Source organism: Adelges cooleyi, unplaced genomic scaffold (genome assembly GCF_023614345.1).
Source record: "Adelges cooleyi isolate 19-005CV unplaced genomic scaffold, UGA_ACOO_1.1 ACOO_flye_CR_arks_rails_tigmint_CR_PRNA_9, whole genome shotgun sequence".
NCBI lineage: Eukaryota > Metazoa > Arthropoda > Insecta > Hemiptera > Adelgidae > Adelges > Adelges cooleyi.
Window position 1 is genome coordinate 6,426,574 of NW_026096579.1, and position 22,740 is coordinate 6,449,313.

General features: G+C 30.1%; 1 protein-coding gene and 1 long non-coding RNA gene across 3 annotated transcripts; both read left to right on the top strand.

The window, feature by feature from the left end:
- Positions 1–10,252: 10,252 nt before the first annotated feature.
- On the top strand, positions 10,253–11,450 carry LOC126846770 (uncharacterized). Its single transcript, XM_050586559.1, has 2 exons — positions 10,253–11,229; positions 11,300–11,450. The coding sequence occupies exon 1, from the start codon at positions 10,387–10,389 to the stop codon at positions 11,200–11,202; it is 816 nt and encodes a 271-aa protein (XP_050442516.1). The 5' UTR covers positions 10,253–10,386; the 3' UTR covers positions 11,203–11,229; positions 11,300–11,450.
- An 8,030-nt stretch (positions 11,451–19,480) lies between these two features.
- Positions 19,481–21,205, top strand: LOC126846475 (uncharacterized). Of its 2 annotated transcripts, none has more exons than XR_007686886.1 (3): positions 19,481–19,609; positions 19,969–19,997; positions 20,188–21,205. It is a non-coding gene; the product is annotated as an uncharacterized LOC126846475 (long non-coding RNA). The 2 variants fall into 2 exon arrangements; XR_007686885.1 differs by lacking the exon at positions 19,481–19,609 and adding an exon at positions 19,689–19,878.
- The last annotated feature ends 1,535 nt before the right edge of the window (positions 21,206–22,740 follow it).

A 22,740-nucleotide genomic window follows, 5' to 3' on the forward strand; every position in this document is an offset into this window, starting at 1 on the left:
AAGTACTTGTTTGAGATTAATACCCTGTGCAAGGTTCAACGTTCTAATAATTCATCATGGTATTACGGACACTTAGCAAACAAGGGGTCTGTTCGGTTTTGGTGAAAATTAAAAATATATAGACATTCCATTCTAAAATGTTAGACAATATATATGACATTGTTTTATCGTACAGACCACGCAGTTCATACCGTCCGATCGACAGGAATCGTCCGAGCCTTAAAGATTTCAATAAGATGGAAAAATATGCGTTCACAATGTGTTCAATCCCGTTTGTTTTGGTATTCTTGCACGGCATAACGGCGGCATGCGCAGAACCGACGTACGCCCAGGCCAACATGGTGCAGCATTTTAAACATGAACAACATTGGCAGGGGATGTGGTTCGATATGTGCTCCAGCGAAGGCTCTTGGACGCCTACAATGAAAATATGGTTTAAAAACAACAGAGTGACGACAATGACAAGATTGCAAATGGTCACGCCGTTGATGGTATGCGCTTACGGGCTAAAATTGTATCGGTTTCTTTTGTTGGCGCTTAACGCAATCGATGAATTTAGGAATATGGTAAATACCGACGACACTCGCGCCGGCGATTGTTATGTCAAACTTGTAGCGTGTATCGAGAGAGGTAAGTTTGTTATGTTCAAATTGATGCGCTCATTGCAGTTAATCGATAATGTAATCGGAAATCAAATCGCCGACAATCGATTATTCCAAACTCTGTTGCCGCTCCAAGATTTCCTCGTGGAAAAGATAACCGTACAATTTTCCGGCATAATGCCGGGTGGCTTGGTCATCAACAATTTGTTTAATAGTGTTGCCAATTCCTTGGGAAACTTGTTGCTCTCCACTTGCCATCCAAACTACCAATCGTTCGACGTACCGCGAACCAGGGATGAATTGAACAGAAGTCGATACCCAAATGGTATTTACTCTTACTATACAGACACATTAGATTCGTACACCAGCTACATCGACAGTCACTTGATCCAACTTGGTTTTCAGTACGACTTCATCACAGACCGTGTTACCTTTTATCCTAGACCAATTGACTAACGGACAATTCATTCATTTTATAGCTATACCGAGGTTTATAATTATAAAAAAATATATTTATTCATTTATGCCATTTTTATGTGTTTTATGGTATTTTAAACAATAATTTTAAGATTTAATGATTTCAATTATTTAAAAAATATATTAAAAAACAACTGTGCATCATACAGTGTGTTCAATGTGTGTCACAAACAATCTGTACCATCGATAATTATGTTTGATTATTAATTTTTTTTAATGATTTAATTGCACCACTGTCAACCTTTAATAATAATAAATTTATTTATAGTATATTGTCATTGAGATAAAAACAAGTATTATGTGTTATGAACTTTAAAGAAAAGGATTTAGTTGTATCACACTACTATTGTGATAAAATCTGCTAACATGTGAAAATACTGTAAAAATTAATTGCAAAACGTTTTTCAAAATAATAAATTTTTAATTTCTTTCAACTTGTTATTGTTTTATGGAAAGTAAAAGACGTAAATATTTAGTTGTTAAATGTAGTTGATAAGCATTAGTTTATATTTTCAGGGTTCATACTCTCCTATGTGTAAGACTGTCATTTGAAAAATACACGTTTACACAAGTGTAAACCAGATTTTGGTTTTGGACATTCAGCCTTCAGCAAAATAAACGTGTACTACACATAAGACAAAACAAACTAATTAATTGTTTATTCAGGTTTTTAAAAATAATATTTGGCATTTTGATAATTTATAGTAAAATTATAATAAGACACTAGTCATAACGCAAACAATGGGTTTGTCTTTTTGCTTATGCGAAATACGGTCGTCTTCTAAGTAGCATAAATGAAAAATATATATACCTCGGTTTTCTGTATTTTACGTAGATAAAGTTTTTCACAGTGTTGGATCAAGTGAAATAATTGTTTGTTTGAAAGAATTAGAATGGAAATAAAAGCATTCGTTAAGTTCTTAGTTCCATTTGTTTTGACATGCTTACACTATAAACCAGTTGTATGCGTAAACCGATCTAAAGTTCGAGTCGATCTGCTTAATCATATTAAACAAGAACGACATTGGCAAGATGTGGGGTTCAATCAGTTTTACTATAAAAATGAATGGAATCCTGTTGACAAAATATGGATTCAAAATACTAGTTTCTTAGTGGAGGATAGATTTGAATCGGTCTCTCTGATGATGGGATGCGCTTATAGTCCAAATTTATATTGGTTTTTCTTATTGACGTTGGAAGCAATTGATGAATGTAATAAAATGCGACAAGACAACGACAAATATGCTGGCGACTGTAGAGCTAAACTCGAAGAAAGTATTAAAAAAGGTAAATCTGTAATATTTAAGTTGTTGATTACATTGAGGTACGTCGATCCTAACATTAATATGGATAATAATCGATTTTACCAAGTTCTGGTGCCACTTTATAGATTTGTGACGGGACAAGTCCCCGTAGAATATTCTGGCATATTACCAGGAGGCTTAGTTCTTAACCAGTCGCTGAATGGAGTTGCTGAATCCTTAAAAAACTTTTTGATCTCTACATGTAAACCAGTGTACCAGTTATTGAATACATCACCAATAACAGATGAAAATAGAAGTACAAATTACCGAAAAGGCAACTATTCTTTATATATCGTCATATTAAATAGTTACATCGGCTTCATCGATAGTCACTTGATCCAACTTGGTTTTCATTACGACGTGACCACAGACCAGTTTACCTTTGATCCTACCAAGAGTACCTAACAAACAGTCAATTGAATTCTACAGAAATATTGAATAGTGGTGTACAATAATCTAGATTGTGTAATTTAGTTTATAATATCAATCAAGTACTTATGTCATTTTAATGTGTTATAATGTACTCGTATTACAAAAAAGTTGTATAGATTTAATAATTTAGGAATTCCAATTAGTTTTGTTTATTTCTTTATTGAAATATACTAACCAGTTTATAATTTTAATCAAATTAATTTAGCTATGTCATTTTAATTCAATCTTACTGAAACTTTGTATATTGGCGTACACAAGTCTAGATTTTGTAATTTAGTTTATAATTTTAATCAAACGCATTTAGTTATGTCATTTCAATGTCGTATAATGTACTCGTATTACAAAAAACGTTGTTTAGATTTAATGATTTAATATATATGTAATAACAATCAAATGTGCGTTGGTAGTTATTTATTAATTTCTATTGGGTTTCATATTATAATGTTATCTAGTATAAAAAAATCTCATTTTTGTGTTCCATAAAAACTATCTAATTGTGAATAATTAAAAGGTTTATATTTAATGAAACAAAAAAATGATTATCGTTTGTATACAACCCAAGTTGTATTTTAACTTATATTTTATGATCAAACTACACATCATTAAAAAAAAAGTTGTAGAAGATCGTTTCAAATATCATATTTGAATGGTATGCTTATTAATGTTTATTCAGGTTTACAACTATAATATTTGGCGATTTGATGATCTATAGTATTATTATAATAGACAATAGTCATAATATTACACCCTAGGGAACCAATAGGTTTGTTTGTTAGCTTATGCGAAGTATGGTCGTCTTCTATAAATAACACAAATAAAAAATATAAGTAAAAAGACATTCATTTTTATATGTACAGATTTGTTTTCGCTATAAATAATATTTGTAACAATATGGTCGTTTGTCTACATTATCAAACGATACAGAACGTATTTGGTACGGTTTTTGTACAATACAGACATTTTAACTAAAATTAAAAATTAAAAAAAAAAAAAACCATTTAAAATTATTAGTATCAATATAAGTTTGATACTTGCCATTGCTCTTAGGCAAAATAAACGTATACCACACATTAGAAAAAACAAATTAAATTTATTTTTTGTTCGGGTTTTTAATTAAAACAATATTTGGCAATTTGATAATTTATAGTATAACTATTTTATATTATAAGATTATAATAGACATTAGTCATTATATACCCTACGCAAACAATGGGTTTGTCTGTTCGCTTTGCGAAATACGGTAGTCTTCTAAGTAGCACAGATGAAAAATATATTAGCTCGGTTTCTGTTTTTCACGTAGATTAGATTTTTCGTAGTCTCCGATCAAGTAAAATTGTTTTTCCGAAAGGTTTAGAATGGAAATAAATGCATTCTTGAAGTTCTTAGTTCCATTTGTTTTGACATGCTTATACAATAAACCAGTTGTATGCGTAAACCCATGTAAAGTTCGAATCGACCTGCTTAATCATATTAACCAAGAACGACATTGGCAAGATATGGGCTTCAATCAGTATTACTATAAAAATGAATGGAATCCTGTTGACAAAATATGGACTAAAAATACTATATTCTTAGTGAAGGATAAATTTCAATCGGTCTCTCTGATGATGGGATGCACTTATGGTCCAAGTTTATATTGGATTCTCTTATTGACGTTGGAAGCAATTGATGTATGTAATAAAATGCGACAAAGCAACAGCAAATATGCTGACGATTATAGGGCAAAACTTGAAGAAAGTATCGAAAAGGGTAAATATGTAATATTTAAGTTGTTGATTACATTGAGGTACGTCGATCCTAATATTAATATGGATAATAATCGATTTCACCAAGTTCTGGTGCCACTATATGATTTTGTGAAGGGACAAGTCCCCGTAGAATATTCTGGCATAATACCAGGAGGCTTAGTTCTTAACCAGTCGCTGAATGGAGTTGCTGAATCCTTAAAAAACTTTTTGATCTCTACATGTAAACCAGTGTACCAGTTATTGAATACATCACCAATAACAGATGAAAATAGAAGTACAAATTACCGAAAAGGCAACTATTCTTTATATATCGTCATATTAAATAGTTACATCGGCTTCATCGATAGTCACTTGATCCAACTTGGTTTTCATTACGACGTGACCACAGACCAGTTTACCTTTGATCCTACCAAGAGTACCTAACAAACAGTCAATTGAATTCTACAGAAATATTGAATAGTGGTGTACAATAATCTAGATTGTATAATTTAGTTTATAATTTCAATCAAGTACTTATGTCATTTTAATGTGTTATAATGTACTCGTATTACAAAAAAGTTGTATAGATTTAAAAATTTAGGAATTCCAATTATTTTTGTTTATTTCTTTATTAAAATATACTAATCAGTTTATAATTTTAATCAAATTAATTTAGTTATGCCATTTTAATTGGTTATAACTCGTATTCGTATAACAAAAAAAATTATTTAGATTTTATGTTTTTAATGATTGAACAAATGTAATAACAATCAAATGTGCTTTCTTAATTTTATAATAATTTTCATTGTTATAAAATTGTTTATTGTTGGGTTTCATATAATATTATCTAGTATAAATAAATGGCATTAATGTTTTTCATTAAAACTATCTAATAGTTTTATCAACTACGGTAATTTTTCAATGCAACGATTCACCAACATTTAAATTAGCCTAATCAGTATTGACAGCAGTCGTTGTAGAACTTGTGGTTAGTTTGTTCTCCGAGAGACCTATTTGCCAAACAGCTCGATAAACCACACTATCGATTTGAACCAGTCAATGCATGTCTCTGAAATACACTACAATAATTGTGTACTGCCCAGAAATACCTATTGGAGGTTTAATTAATAGATCTGTGTATAAAAATAAAAGTTATTTTATTTTTGGTATTTTAATGTGTTACGGTTTTTGATTTAAAACCAAAAACGGTGAATAATTTATAGTTTGTAAGAATAAAATTAACAAAATTAATAAATATAGTCTTAGGAAAGGTCTCAAGTCCTTAATAATTTCCAGCTACAATTATTATAAATGATAACAATGAAATCACTTATAAAAAACCTTACTTATAATAATTGGCCACTGAATCAGTGCAGAATAATATTAAAATTAATTATTTACAATAAATATATATTAAATGTACGAGATGAAGTGTAGACTAGAATATAATAAGAAATAAGAAAATGCTTGTGAGACCTGTGAAAAAGTTCTGGACATTCTATGTACATGAGTTTTGAAGTGAAGTTAAAATTGAAAAAAAAGTTTAATTGACATACATAGAATTAACAAACCTACTCTTTCAGTTTTCCCCTTCAAGTCCATATTATTGTATATTATTCTGGGGGAAATCTTTTTTTACTTGTTTCGTCTTAGTAATCGATAATAAGGTTTAATAAGGTTGTGTTTCTAACAACATATGTGTTGTATAAATAAACACCGTCTGGTATCTACATTTTGCATGGCAATGTACCCACACGTGCCGTGCTCTGAGAATCCGTTGTCAAATAATAATTATATCGTCAAATGCCACATTTCGAATCCAGACTAATAATCAAACAAACATCAACAAATAACCGAAAATAGTTTAGTTTATTCGTTGTTCATACTTTGGTGCAGCATAAATGTTATGACTATAAATTTGTAGTCCTAACAATGACTCTACACCAAAAAAAAATTACCACGAGTTATGACAAGAGACAGAGTGCGGTCTACGTACCTTTGTGAAGTTAGATCCACCCCCCCCCCTTCTCCCCCAATATTGTTAACTTCACATACGCGTGCGGTCTGTGGCATATAGCATGCTTGGTAACATTTGTGTCTGTAATGAACAAACAGGGTTATTCAAACACCGTGCTATGCGTAATCTATTATAATAATTAAACCAACGTGGTGGAGGTATAATGGAATACAGGAAATAGTATTAGGGAAAATTAAGACTTAGTTTAAAAAATACACGGGGAGAGTGGATTGGCTTAGAACACAAACGATTAATAAAGAAGCAATAGGTGTAATTAGGGAAGCAAAGTTCAATAAGTATGACGTATGAGAGTTTGGGAACAAAAGAAGGGGAAAGGGAGTGTATAAATTGACCAAGATTCGAGATAAAGAGATCCGGGGATTTTCAGAATGTGTGGTGTATGAAAGAGGAATACAGAATTGCTGACGTGTCATGTGGATGTAATAAAGAGTACTTTGAAAGGCTATTGAATGAGGAATTTCCAAAGGGAAAGAAAACGAAACAGGTAGCGTGGAATTAAGGTATGGTGGACTTAATTAAGGAAAAGGAAGTGTGGAGTGCGGTTAGAAAGATGAAAAAGAAGAAAGCGGTTGAACCGGATGCAGTACGATTGAAGGTATGGTAGGTATTAACTATTAGCAATTTTGACGTAGGGTGGTTGTCAGGTTTCCTTAACAAGGTGTTAGAAGACGGGAAAATATAGCGAAGATGTAGAAGAAGATTATCTGAGACACGATGATGTTTTGACAAGATATCAAATGTTATTAACGCAGTTGATATTTCCTAGACAATTAAACATGTATTTTTTTTGGAAACCTAAAACCAATAGTATATTTTTAACATTTTCTACCAACAAAACTTTTATGAAATATTCAAAATGACTTAACACGATGTAGACAATTTATTGTTATCTACTCTAGACAAACAATAATTGCATCTGTTATAATAATACAGTTTTCTATATATGGCGCAAATCGAAAATGTGTAGACATTCTGTTTTTTTATATGGAATACGTTTGACGTACTGATCTCCCAAGAGAAATAGTTGAAGTCCAAAAGATGGAAAAAAATGGGTTCATAGAATTTTTAATTCCATTTTTTTTGACATGCTTACACAATGAATCGTTGGTATTCGCAGACTTTCCGACACCAGCGCAAGTCAACATGATCAATCATATTAAACAAGAACAGCATTGGCGAGGGATGTGGTTCACTCATTACAAACACGAAGAATATTGGAAACCTATTAAAAAAATATGGGTTATAAATAGTAGATTCTTGGTGGCGGAAAGGTTGCAACTGGTCTCTCCGATGATGGGCTGCGCTTACGGCAGAAATTTGAATTGGTTTCTTTCATTGGCGTTAATCACATTCGACGAATGCAATAAAATGCAAAAAGACATCGACGTATACGCCATCGATTGTAGGATCAAACTTGAAGAAAGTATCGATAAGGGTAAGTCTGTTATATTAAAATTGATGCGCACATTGTCGTTAATCGACTTTGAAAACACCATGAGTATGGATAATAATCGATTTTACAATACTCTGTTGCCACTGAATGGTTTTGTAATGGACCAAGTTGCCATAGAATTTTCTGGCATAATACCAGGAGGTTTAATCGTTAACGAATTGTTAAATGGATTTGCTGATTCTTTAAAACACCATTTGCTCAATACGTGTTACCCAAAATATCAATTATTCAATTTAACTAAAATAATGAGTGAACATAATAGCGAAACACACCGAAATGGCATCTACTCTCTTTATATCGTCAAATTGAATAGTTACATCGACTACATTGACAGTCACTTGATCCAACTTGGTTTTCATTCCGACTTGAATCCGGGACAGGTTGTCTTTGATCCTGGCAATAGTGGCTAACCAGCGGTTAATATAATCCTGCGGAAAAATAAATAATGTATAATATATTTTGTTAACAATAGCGTGTGTTGTATTTTTTAGTAATTACAATTTTTTTTTTTTTTCTATGAGTAGAAATCACTAGAAGTCTTTTAACAAAATTCATTCTGTTATGGCATGGTAATGTTGAGTAATTGTAATAAATATTTAAATTGCTTTATTTACTGTGTTTCATTCGCCATCCGGTTTTATTCTACACAATCTAGTGCTTGAAACTATGTACCACATCATAATACTAATAAATTTAGTTGTTACAGTAGTTCAATATTATAAAAATGTCTGAAATTAAAAAAACCTTGTACAGAATAAATTGTTAATTCCATAACTGAACTTTTCAACTCTTGGGTTTTATCACTTTTAAAATATTGACCACCTTTTTTAGTTTTGTGTAGTCTAGGTACTGTGCAAGGTTTCAATGGTCTAGTTAAATACTTCATTATTTTCCTTAACTAGTATTTTTCATTTAATATTTTTTTTACTGTCCTAAGATTCACATCCGCATCGAGGCGATTGTGTTTTGAGCAATTGTGATGTAACCACTTTCAGATTTAAGAACTGTCTTTACCATTCTTTCCTGAATTTATACTGTATTGATTTATACTTGTTTAGTTTAAACTATAGTAGATGTTACTGATTGGTTTTTACTTTTTTATCTACTTTATATCTATTGGTATCTACTTTTTTACTATATTCGATTTATATACATATGTACTATTAATCGTTAAAAATGTTTTTTCTTATAGTAAATAGGTAAAAGATGAAATTATTTACAATCATAATATTAATAAAACAAATTACTTCAGCTTGTTGTTTAACTTTACAGATTACACCATTCTCACTAAAATCCTATACAAATTGGAAAACAAATTCAATATAACATAACATTATATTTACCTAATAGTCACACCTAACAGTTATTGGAATGAGCATTATAGAACCACCAAGTCAAAACGGACAGCGCTCTTGCGTTGGTTCGTGGGAATTAAATCCGGCCAATAATAAAAATAGTAACAACTAGAGAGAATATATTATCTGAGAGTGGCTCTTCAATCTTATCGCGAACCCTATTGGTCAACATTTAGGTTTAAATTAAGTTAGATTTGCCAATTAATCATTGAACAGTTTGAGTTATTAATATTTGATTTACTAAGAATAAATATTTTTTAATTTGTGCAAAGAATGTTTAATAGCCGAACCGTACCCAAATGTTGGCCTAACTTGGAAAATAATTTTAAGAATATTTTAGCGTTGTTTTGTGGTATGCACGACTAAATAATAAAATATACAAATATGATTTCAAAATGTATAGAAAAAATGTGCAACCGCCGTTGGTATAGTTATAAAAAAAATTATTATTGTTTAAAATAATTGGTATAAATTCCAAGGGACAAGGACTGAGGGCATCATAATATTTAGGTACATACTAGGGCACTAGAACATCCAGTTGCACCACTTCAGTATAACCATTTTTCATTTTACTGTATCATATTGGTCATCACTTTACTGTAATGTACAATAAGTACATATCTTAAATCAACGAAATATATATTTTGTAGTACACATGTTATATTATAATATTCTTAAATTCACTATTTGCTAAAACTACACAGTTAAAAAAAAATTCATATGTAATTAACACACTAATTACTGTTTATTCAAGTTTTTTTTTTTTTTTTATAAAACTTGATGTTTAACTTATGATAGTAAGTAATATATATATATATATATATATATATGTATACAATTGTTATATTATACTTAAGGTAAACAATAAGTGCGTCAGTTTGTTTATGAGAAATACAGCTATGTTAATTACATCATAAATACGTAGACATTCTGTTTTTCCATACAGACACCGTTTGTCGTACTTTTCATTCGAGTGTGCAGTTGTTCGAGTCTAGAAGATGGAAGATATTGCATTCATAAAGTTTTTAATTCTGTTGATTTTGGCATTCCAACACAATGAAACGATTGTATGCGCAAACCTGCCGAAAATTCTAACCAACACGTTTAATCATATTAAACAAGAACGCCATTGGCAAGGTACGTGGTTCAGTGAATACAAACATGAAGGAGAATGGAAGCCTAAAGACAAAATAGGGGTTTCCAATTCAAAATTCTTGGTATCAGATAGATTGCCATTGGTCTCTCCGATGATGGGATGCGCTTATGGGCCAAATTTGAATCGGTTTCTCATGTTGACACTTGAGGCGATTGACGAATGCGCTAAGTTGCAAAAAAAAAACCACAAACACGCTGGTGATTGTAAGGACAAACTTGAACAGAGCATTGCACGAGGTAAATATGTCATATTGAAATTGATGCACACGTTGATATTCATCGATCCTGAAAGCCACAAAACTATGAACAATAATCGGTTCTACAATGTTCTGGTGCCGCTGTATGATTTTGTGATGGGACAAGTCCCCGTAGAGTTTTCTGGCATAATACCAGGCGGCTTAACCGTTTACCAGTTGTTAAATGGAGTTGCTGATGCCTTAAGGGAATTGGTGTTCTTTACATGTTTGCCAAAACTCAAAATGTTCAATATACAGGAAACGAAAAATGAATATAATGGCGACCCAAATGACATCTACACTTTCTATATCTCCAAATTAAACACCTACATCAGCTACATCTGCGGTCACTTGATCCAACTTGGTTTTCATTACAGCAAGACCACGGACCGTATTACCTTTGATCTTAACAGAAGCGGCTAACAAACAGTTTAATACAATCTATCATAGGTAATGTATATTGGTGTATAATAATCTAGGTTGTATTTTTTTTATTTAGTTATTGCAATTGTTGTTTTAGAAATTCTTAACGGCTTGAGATTTAATTAAAAATCATTCATTCATGATGTCATATTAATATAATATTATCAATTGCTATAAAAAGTAATTATTGTATTTAATGTAATAAAAATAATTTATTCAAATTTTTATTAAAAATTAGTTAATTACTGCGTTTATTTCGTCATTCCATTTGATTTTAAAAAATCTATTGTTTAAAAAAAATGTTTAAAATAATATTAAATATAATATGTAAAATATATTATATTTACAACTTGTAGTTAAAGTTTTTGTGTAGAAAAATTACAACTAAATAAACAGCTAGGTATCAGTAAATTATTCCCATATTATATTTAATATTTTTTTTAAAACTTTTTTTTTCACTGTGTAATTTTTGTTTAATCAATTATAAACCTTAACGTTATCCAAAACTAAATTTCTATACTATTGTCATATGATACTTATTATCATTTTCTTAAACTTTTTCAAAGTTTTAAGTATAGGCAATTTTTGACAACATCTTAATTTAAAGGTTAAATTGTGATGTGTAATATTAGTTCAGTAGTTAGGACTCTTTTTTGATGGTTTAATTATTTTTTGGACTATCACAGTTAAACACGTTTAACACCAAACTGTAAAGCATTTTACGTAATGATCATACGGCTAAAATTTGGGTTTCATAAAAAAGAGGAGAACTTAAACTATAATCCCTCGTTGTTTTTTTTTCTTCAAAATTGCGTTCACAATTTAAGTTTAGGTTTTTGGTTTTTTAAACAGCTAATTTTTTAGATTTTAAATTTAGTTATTGAAAAAAACCGACGACAGATTATAGATTAAATTCTTCTTGTTTTAATGATACCCGAATTTCAACTGTACAACCTTCACCAACCCAGCTACATAGTTTGGCGTTGACCGCGTTTTACTTCAAAATTGTAGGGATGTAGCGTCCTCTTAACTATACTCGGTTCAAAATAAGAAATTACCTCGGCGGCTATCTGAAAGCAACGTGAAAATCCGGTTTTCAAGTAGCCGCTGAAGTCGCTTCTTATTTTGATTAGAGTATAGCTATTTGTTTCTATGCTATTAGGGGATCAATTACAATAGGTTCTATCCAAATCGATATTATTGGGAACAGTTATAAACTAAATATAGATATTTTACAAGTGTATTAAGATTTAAAATACTTATTGTATATTTTTATTATTGTTGATTCAAAATAAATTCGTCGACTTGAAAGCAAGCCATACAAAGCATGGTTTTCTCGACGTTTTTTTTTTTGTTCTGTGGAATTTTAATGAACAGTAGAATTTATAATATTTATATCTTGCACGTTATGAACCTCAATTTGGGTATTTATTGTGATGTAAAATATTACCTATATATTTCATACTTATGGATTTTAGAAAAAATTGATTTATATATTTTTGTACATCAATTTTGTATCAAGAATTAAAATTTTTTTAAATTTGACTTATGTTGAGTCTCAACAAAATTTGTGTAATTTCTATGCTTTAAAATAAAATTTTAAAAATATTTTTTACAATGTATATAACTTACATACAGTCGGAATTAACAAAACCCAATATTCTTTCTAAGGTTTCTCTTAAAACAAACCATTCACAAGTAATACATATTTAATACATATTGTTGTCAACACTGTTTCGGCTCAACCGATTACACAAACATTTTCGTAAATTTAATAAGACATCAAAGTTACCGCAGAACATTATTCCTATAACTATTTGATTGTAGTAATAAAAACCGTTTTAAACATTTTATTTACTAGAATATGTAATATATAATCAAATTACGAATTAAACACGGTAAAAAATGCAATATTAATATTTATGACATATTTTTATAAACCTTGAAGAACATTAAATTCAATAATTGTTTTTTAATTATTAAAACATGTATATTATTTTATTAAAATGTACTGGTTATTATATCTGTAAAAGGAAAATAAACAAAATTTGTAATTATTAAAAGTTAATCATGGGCTATTGTACACCAGTGTTATTACAATAAGATTGAAGTAGCCGTTTGTTAGCCACTTCGGTTAGGATCAAAGATAATCCGGCCTGGCAATACGTCTTAATGAAATCCAAGTTGGATCAAGTGACCGTTGATTAAGTCGATGTAATAATGTAATTTTGAGACATAGAAAGTGTAGATGACATTTGGGTCACCATTATATTCACTTTTTGTTTGCTTTATATTGAATATTTTGTCGTTTTGGAAAAACATATTTTGTTTTGGGAAACAATTCAATACCACATATTCTCTCAAGGATTCAGCCACTTCATTTAACAATTGGTTAACGATTAAACCTCCTGGTAATATGCCAGAAAGTTCTGCAGGGACTTGTCCCGACACAAAATCATATAGTGGTATCAGAATATTGTAAAACCGATTATTGTCCATATTTTAGTAGCCTTCAGGATCGATGAATATCAATGTGCTTATCAATTTTAATATAACATACCTTCCTCTTTCAATAATTTCTTCAAGTTTGACTGTACAATCACCAGCGTGTTTGTGGTTTTTTTTTGCAATTTAGCGCATTCGTCAATCGCATCAAGTGTCAATAAGAGAAACCGATTCAAATTTGGCCCATAAGCGCATCCCATCATCGAAGAGACCAATGACAACCGATCTAGCACCAAGAATTTAGTATTTTTTGACCCTATTTTGAAAACAGGCATCTATTTTTCTTTATGTTTGTACTCACTGAACCACATCTCTTGCCAATGTCGTTCATGTTGAGTATGAGAAAACATGCTGCTTTGAAGTTTTGATGGGTTTGCACATACTTCTAATGTATAAGTGTAGCAAAACAAACGAAATTAAAAACTTTCCGAATGTCATTTTTTTCAGATTTCAAACTTAAACAACTTTACTTGAACAGGAATGAAATTTATTTGTACCGCGTTGTACACAACCGTATTCTGTATAAACTAAATGACGCACTTACTGCATTACTAGAGTCAATAATAATTGTCTATAACACTACTATTAATACTTAAAATGTTCGTTTAGTATACGAATACCTGAATAAACAGCCATAATTATACTATTGGCATCCGATATTTAATATAATTTTCTTAAACTTATTTTTTTTCACTTTGTAATTATTGTACTTTAATCAAATAAAAATCTAGAATCGTTTTCTTGAATACAATTTTTTAAAAAACTTTGCATCTACATTATACTGTATACCTTTTTTTTAGTTTGTTATATTTTACTTTGTTTGCTATGTACGAGGCAGAGCCTTATAACTTACAGAATTGTAAAAGAATCTATTTTTATGTTACCTAGGTAATGACTAACAGTTGTGTCATTTCCTTCAAATGGTATTTATACATCTGAACCAAATGGTCTCTAATGTTGGTTCCACTGCATTATACTAACCTTAGTATGTTGATTTATAAACGAGCCACAATAATAGAAACATATACTTCGTTACAAAACCCTAACCTAACCGCAAGACACTGTTATGTATTTTTAGGGTTCGGTACTTCTTTTTAGCATTGTTATCCTTACTGAAATCTTATATTTAGTGAGATAACAAACCTTATTAGTCGAAATATACACAATAGAGTATAGTTTCACGATAGATCATTTAGAAATTGAGTTTGGGTCAACGTAGACGATATAATACGTGGGCAAATTTTATTTGATTAAAGAAATAAAATTACATAGTGGAAAAAATTAAATTTTAGAAAATTATATTAAATATCATATGTCAAAAATGTACTTTAAGGTGTTTATTCAGGTTTTTGCGTACTAAACTTGACTGACATTTCAAGTATTAATAGTGGTGTTATAAGAAATGACTATTGCCTCTAGAAATGTAATAAGTGCGTCATTTGGCTTGTACAGATAACGGTTGTGTACTGCGTAGCACAAATACATTTCTAATCCTACCGTTTTGTACGATCAAGTTAAGTTGTTCCAGTTTGAAATCTGGAAAAAATGATGTTCGGAAAGTTTTTAATTTTGTTTGTTTTGTTATACATACACATTAGAACGGAAGTACGCGCAAACCCATCAAAACTTCAAAGCAGCATGCTTTCTCATATTCAACATGAGCGACATTGGCAAGAGATGTGGTTCAGTGATTACAAACATAACGGAAAATGGATGCCTATTTTCAAAATAGGGTCAAAAAATACTAAATTCTTGGTGCTAGATCGGTTGTCATTGGTCTCTTCGATGATGGGATGCGCTTATGGGCCAAATTTGAATCGGTTTCTCTTATTGACACTTGATGCGATTGATGAATGCGCTAAATTGCAAGAAAAAAACCACAAACACGCTGGTGATTGTACAGTCAAACTTGAAGAAATTATTGAAAGAGGAAGGTATGTTATATTAAAATTGATAAGCACGTTGATGTTCATCGATCCTGAAGGCTACAAAAATATGGACAATAATCGGTTTTACAATATTCTGTCACCACTATATGATTTTGTGTCGGGACAAGTCCCTGCAGAATTTTCTGGCATATTACCAGGAGGTTTAATCGTTAACCAATTGTTAAATGATGTGGCTGAATCCTTGAGAGAATATGTGGTATTGAATTGTTTCCCAAAACAAAATATGTTTTTCCAAAACGACAAAATATTCAATATACAGCAAACAAAAAGTGAATATAATGGTGACCCAAATGTCATCTACTCTTTCTATGTCGCAAAATTAAATGATTACGTCGGCCTAATCAACGATCACTTGATCCAACTTGGTTTTTATTGCGACGTAAGTCCAGGCTGGATTAACTTTGATCCTAACCGAAGTGGCTAAAAAATGGTTACTTCAATCTCACAGGTACGTGGCTATTGTATAACTGGTGTACAACAGCCCATGATGAATTTTTAAGTAATTACAATTTATGTTTTTTTTTGTTTTATAGAAATTGTTACTAAATAATTATTGAATTTAATGTTTTCCAAGATTTATTATAGTATATGTCATAAATATTAATGATGCATTATTTTCTGTTTTTGTCGCAATTTGTTTTTTTATTCCATATTCTAGTAATCAATATGTTAAAAAAAAATGATTTAAAAAATATATATATTTTAAAAATATTTTTGTGTCTATGGTTTTTACCAATACAATTAAATAATTTAGTAGTAATGTTTTGTGATAACTTTGATGACTTTTTAATTTGGGAATAATTTTTTTATAGTCTGTTCAGCCTATTCAATATTGACAACAGTCGTTGTTTCAGTGGCGTAAATATGGAGGGGGAAAAATATTTTTTTTTTTTTTGTAGTTAAGAGTCTGTTTTTCTCAATATAATATTACTTTTAAGTATGTGTCTGTTTTCTAACTATTCTAAAAAGGCCAAAAGGGAGGAGGGATCTGTCCCTCATATCCTCTACTCCTATAAATATGCCACTGCGTTCTATAACTTGTCATTGTTTTAAGAGAATCCTTAGAAAAAATATTGGGTTTTGTTAATTTTGACTGTATGTAAGTTATATACATTCTTTATAGACAGACGCTCAACCCTTATCGTATCCACCCTGCAAAAGAGTAAATATTAAAGTTTAAGTACATTTTTGCTGGTCCCACGATATCTTCTAAACCGCTATAACTGGTTTGAACATACTATCCACAGATTCGCATCGAAGCCTTTATTTAAAAGTGATTCATCACTTTCAGTTATAATAAAATCTGTAGACCCGTGACCTCTCCGTCCCCACTATTTTTTATTTTATTTGAATGCATAGAAATTACTCAAATTCTGTGAAGTCTCAACATAACTCAATTTTTTTATGGTATAGAAACATACAGCTAGTTAACAAAGCTTCATTAATAATTAAATAAATACGGTTCATGGCGCTTTGGCAAGTAATCGAATGATTAATAACAAAAATGTTTCATTAACAATTCCTAAAAAAAAATGTCATTATTTTTAACCTCAAACAAATAATACCATACTTTTTTTTTACATCCACTAAATACTAACAAATTATTTTTAGTATCTACAAAATGTCTTAATAAAATGCGAGTAATATTTTTTGAACTTGAACATCGTGTCAACATTTTTCTTTTTAAGCCATTTCGTTAAAATCATTGTTTTCAAAATGGTTTCAACCATTTTTATTCTTCTATCCCCACTGTGCAAAGTAAGTTACAAAACGTTTCTGCTATGTTTCATTTTGATCGCAAAAAAATGTTACCAAGTAACATCAATACAACATCACCGAGAACTCGGTACATGGTATATGGGGCGGTAACCATCAGTCAAGAATCATATATTTATAACTTTGCTGGTTTGCCTGTTCGCCATTCGGTTATGTGCAACTGTACAAAAGTACAATATTATATTGTTATTTTATATCTTATATTGTTATTTTTACCTTTATTCTGTGTTCACTACACACTTACAATAATGTCATCTAACTGTAGTGCACTCCAGCCTCATGCAGCTATTAAACAGGTAATTATATTTTAATTTTTAAAAATTAGTTTGAAAAAAATTAGAATTATTTATGCAATAAAATAGATTTGTAAGTAAGTATGTACATTGTTACCTACTAATTTACATATAAATAGGCAAGACTCAAGTATAGTAAATTAATTAATTATATTATAATATGAATAGGTAATAATTATTACAATTATACAATAACACAATAATTATTAACCTATCTATTTTTATAGCATATTATAATGATTTATACTTATTAGAATACAATCAAAATTTAACTAATATTTATATTTCAAGAGTACATGGTTATAAACATAATAAATCCACTTATTTACAAAAAGAGATAAATACATTTTAACTTTCGGAGCTAGATTAATCGTTCATATGTATAAACATGAAAACTGATAGTTTACTAGAGAAGAACATACATTAATTTTTTTCTAATAATATTAAAATGTAAAAGTTTATCATAATAGTTATTTACTAACATTTTTAGAATACAAAGTAAAATAGTACAGGTAATGTGGGTTAAATATGTTCGTGGACGTTTAACAGTCCTTAGAATTATTTTACTTTATACGGATTTAAGTTCAATTACAATTAAATATTCAAATATACAATAAACAAATAATCTATACAATAATTAATTGATCTTAACATTTTTTAAACATTTAACTTTAGACTACTTTTAAATTCATATAAGCGATTTACAAAAGACTCTATAATACATTTATTTTCTAATTTTAACATACGATTGGTGAGTTAGACATTAAAAAAGTGGTAGTAGTGTTGGGGTAGAACAAATCGGTAAGATGTTTTTTTCCAGTTTTTTTAAAATTAATAAATATCAATTTAGTTTACTATTAACCTTTGTAGTCCAATGAGCGCATGAGAATAATAAGAAAAAATAACATAATAAGTAATAATTTGGAATATTTAAAAAATGTTATCTGGTAACGTGGATGAAATATTATTGTTTAATATGTTTGGAACGTTTTCTGATAACTTGAATGCAATGTTATTTTGTAACATGCTTGGAACATTATCGGGTAACGTGAATTTAATGTCAGGATGTAACATTGTATTTGTATTACAATTGGTGTTACTTTCTCGGGACATAAGCAGTTCCATACACATCGCAATTACGCGAATATCACATAAAATTGTAACATTACATGTTCCAAAATAATGTTGTAAAAACATCGCTGAAATATTCCATTGCACAGCGGGTCACAATAAATAATGTTTTATATTACAATTAGTCATACCCAGGTTGTTTTTATATAGTGCCAGGTGATCTAGCACTGTATACACTGTAAAGTTTTATATGTACATTTGTTCAAACATAAATATGGGATTTTGTAAGCTTTGGTGAAATCTTAAATTTGTATTAATACAGGGTGATTCATTAGAGATAAAACACTCGTTCCTTTAATAAACAATTGCATTTTTGTAGATTTTCTTCTTGGAGACATTTGAGTTGTTTTACACTATTAGACAATTGCCAAATTGTTTAATTATTATTCAAGAACTCTATCAGTATTTAAGACTTATAGGTAATGTATATATTTAATTAACATGTTAATTTAAGAATATTTTGATGACATTTTTTATCACGCTGTAAAATGAGTTAACATTACACCGAACATTAACATCTGTACACCGAACAAGCAATGGCTGCCATTTAACACAATTTTAATAAATCAAAACTGCCTTACTCGACGTGTTTATTTTGTCATTGAGTCTATCGATAATATCTGATCTAGTGTTAAAATACTAAAAATACTATAATATTATAATGTTTATAAAGCCACTGTACGTCACACTATGCAGCACTGCAAAACAATTTGAAAAAGACATACTAGATTTCACAACTGAACCATATAAAAGGTGAGTAGTCTTTACTCATTTTCTTGAAGTAATAACTATATATTTATTATTTATATATATATATATATTAGATTTAGATATAATAATAAAAGAATGACCCACTCAGGTCTTAGATAATGCGTCCTATCTTTCCCATGTTAAATTATCTATGTTTTCATTCTGATTTCATTTATTCTGTGATATAATTCTGTTCATTACTTCAGGCATTTTCGATATTAACATGAGACTTTGAGAGGTCTAGAGAAATTTTTAAATATTACTAATAAAGGGTAACTCGTTACATCAAAACACTAATTTTTTTTTTTTTTTAATTGCAATTTTATTGTTATTTTAAAAAAAAAAATTTATTTTTATTCCAGGGATGTATAATTTTTTTAAAATATAAAAGGTAACGTATATAGTTAATTAACCATTTAGAATATTTTGCTGCAACTTTTTATCACACTGTATAATAACTGTCATTTGTGACAGTTTGTTTGTGCATTTATGACTGTGTATTGCGGGCCACAAATTTATTATATGTAGACAATTTTATTTTTAATCTGCGTCTAGTGTAATTTTTTTTTATTTTCATGTAGATTACGTTTATGTGACTATTCGATCAAGTGAAATCGTTCGTCTTAATTATTTAAAATGGAACAAAATGCACTCATCAAGTTTTTAGCTGCGATTGTTTTGACATGCTTATACAACGATACAAAGGTATGCGCATACCCATCAAAAGTTCGATCAAACCTGATTCGTCATATTAAAAATGAACGTCATTGGGAAGATATGTGGTTCGAAGAGTTCATCTATGAAAAGGATTGGAAACCTTTAAGGAGACTATGGAAGCCAAACAATAATGCCAAAGTGGAGGATAGAATAAAAATGGCCACTAATATGATGGGATGCGCTTATGGCCCAAATTTAAATTGGTTTCTCTTATTGACGCTTGAAGCAGTTGATGAATGCGATGAAATGCAACGAAACAACCAAGATCACGCTGGCGATTGTAAGGTCGAACTTATAGAAAGTATTGAAAAAAATAAAGTTGTTATAAAAAAGTTGTTGTACGCTTTTAGGTACATCAAATCTGATTGCCACATCAACATGGATAATAATGAATTTTACCAAATTCTGTCGTCACTCGAAGATTTTCTCATGGGATATCTTCCTATAGAATATTCTGGCATAGTTCCAGGAGGTTTAATTACTAACGATCTGTTAAATAAAGTTGCCGTTTCCTTGACAGAGTTTTTGCACTTTGCATGTTATCCAGACTACAAATTATTCAATATGACGGAAATAAAGAATGGATATAATAGTGAAATTTACCCAAAAGGTATCTACTCTTTCTATATCATCAAGTTGAATAGTTACATCGACTACATCGACAATCACTTGATCCAACTCGGGTTTTATTATGACGCGAACACGGACCAGATTACCAGATTATCCTAGCGAAAGAGGTTAAAAAACTGTACATTAAGTCCTGCAGAGATGTTATCGTTATTTGGTGTACAATATTATGTTGTACTATTTAGTAGTTAAAAGTGCTGTTTTCTCTTCATAAATCTTATAATTAGATAATAATTTTAATAAAATTCATTCATATGTGTCATTTTAATGTGTTATAATGTGTTATACATAATAATTAATATTGTTTGGATTGAACGATTTCCATGATTTAATAAATATAACGAAAATCATATGTCCTATTTTACATTGCATTTTACATATTATAATCTATCCTTTAAAATTATTACTATAGTCGTGATGTCTTTTTGTGTCGCAACAGTTTACCGAATTTTAATTTAGCCTAAGCAGAATTGACAACAGTCGTTGTATGAGTTGTGGTTGGGTAAACTAAAAAATGATGAGTTCAGAGCTGTGTAAAATATTGTACTTAGTGACGTGTGTGCGTCTTAACACTCAAACTCGTAATCTACTACATAACAGAAAATGTACATCAACTCGACCATCTCGATTCGTATAACATAATATACCGAGTGCATAGACTATTTTTCAGAAGTCCGACTTCGTTCATAGAGTGCATACTTTCTTCTACGTCTTCTGAGTATACTAAGTTGTGCGTCTATGTGTTATCACCTAAACTCGTATGAAATGTACACAGTGTACACTGTATTATATCAACTCGACTACCTCGAGTCATGTAACTTAACTGAGCTACACCTTATTCACCAAATAAATTGTTGTTTTTAAATACATTCAACCGCAATCTGTCCAGTAATATACTGAGAATATGTATGTTCTTTTATTCAATTCTATTATTTTTCACTTCCAACACCTTTCACACATGGATTGCGTCATTATCGTCGGATATTTTTATCACGCTTTATAATTAATTAATACAGGCACTGAGCAAACAATAGCTGCCATTAGCGACAGTTGGTTTATGCGAATTATGACTGTGTATACAATCAGTTTTAGCTTCGACACGACTGAAAGGCTTTTAGTTTTACAATGAAGTGCGATTTTTTTTAGGCTATACTGACTGTAACTTGTTTTATTCCCATATAGATTACATTTATCGTACTATTCAATCAAGTAAAATCGTTCATCTAAAAGATTTAGAATGGAAAAAAATGCACTCGTCAAGTTTTTAATTGCGGTTGTTTCGACATGCTTGTACATTGAAACAAAGGTATGCGCATACCCATCAAAAGCTCGATCTAAACTGCTTTGTCATCTTAAAAAAGAAGAACACTGGCAAGGAATGGGGTTCGAAAGGTACCTCTATGAAAATAAATATAGGCCTTTAAAGAGGCTATGGAAGAAAAACACTAGTATCTTAACGGAAGATAGACTACAAATGGTCTTAACGATGATGGGATGCGCCTATGGCCCAAATTTAAATCGGTTTCTGCTATTGACGGTTGAATCTATTGATGAATGTTACAAAATGCAACGAAGCAACAAAGATCTCGCTAGCAATTGTAGGGTACAGCTTGAAGAAAGTATCGAAAAAGGAAAAACTGTTATACTAAAGTTGTTGCACACATTGAAATACATCGATCCTGTAAGTGATAATAATTCGGATAATTATCAATTTTACAAAATTATGTTGTCACTCAAAGATTTTGGCACTGGATATCTTCCCATAGAATATTCTAGCATAATACCAGGAG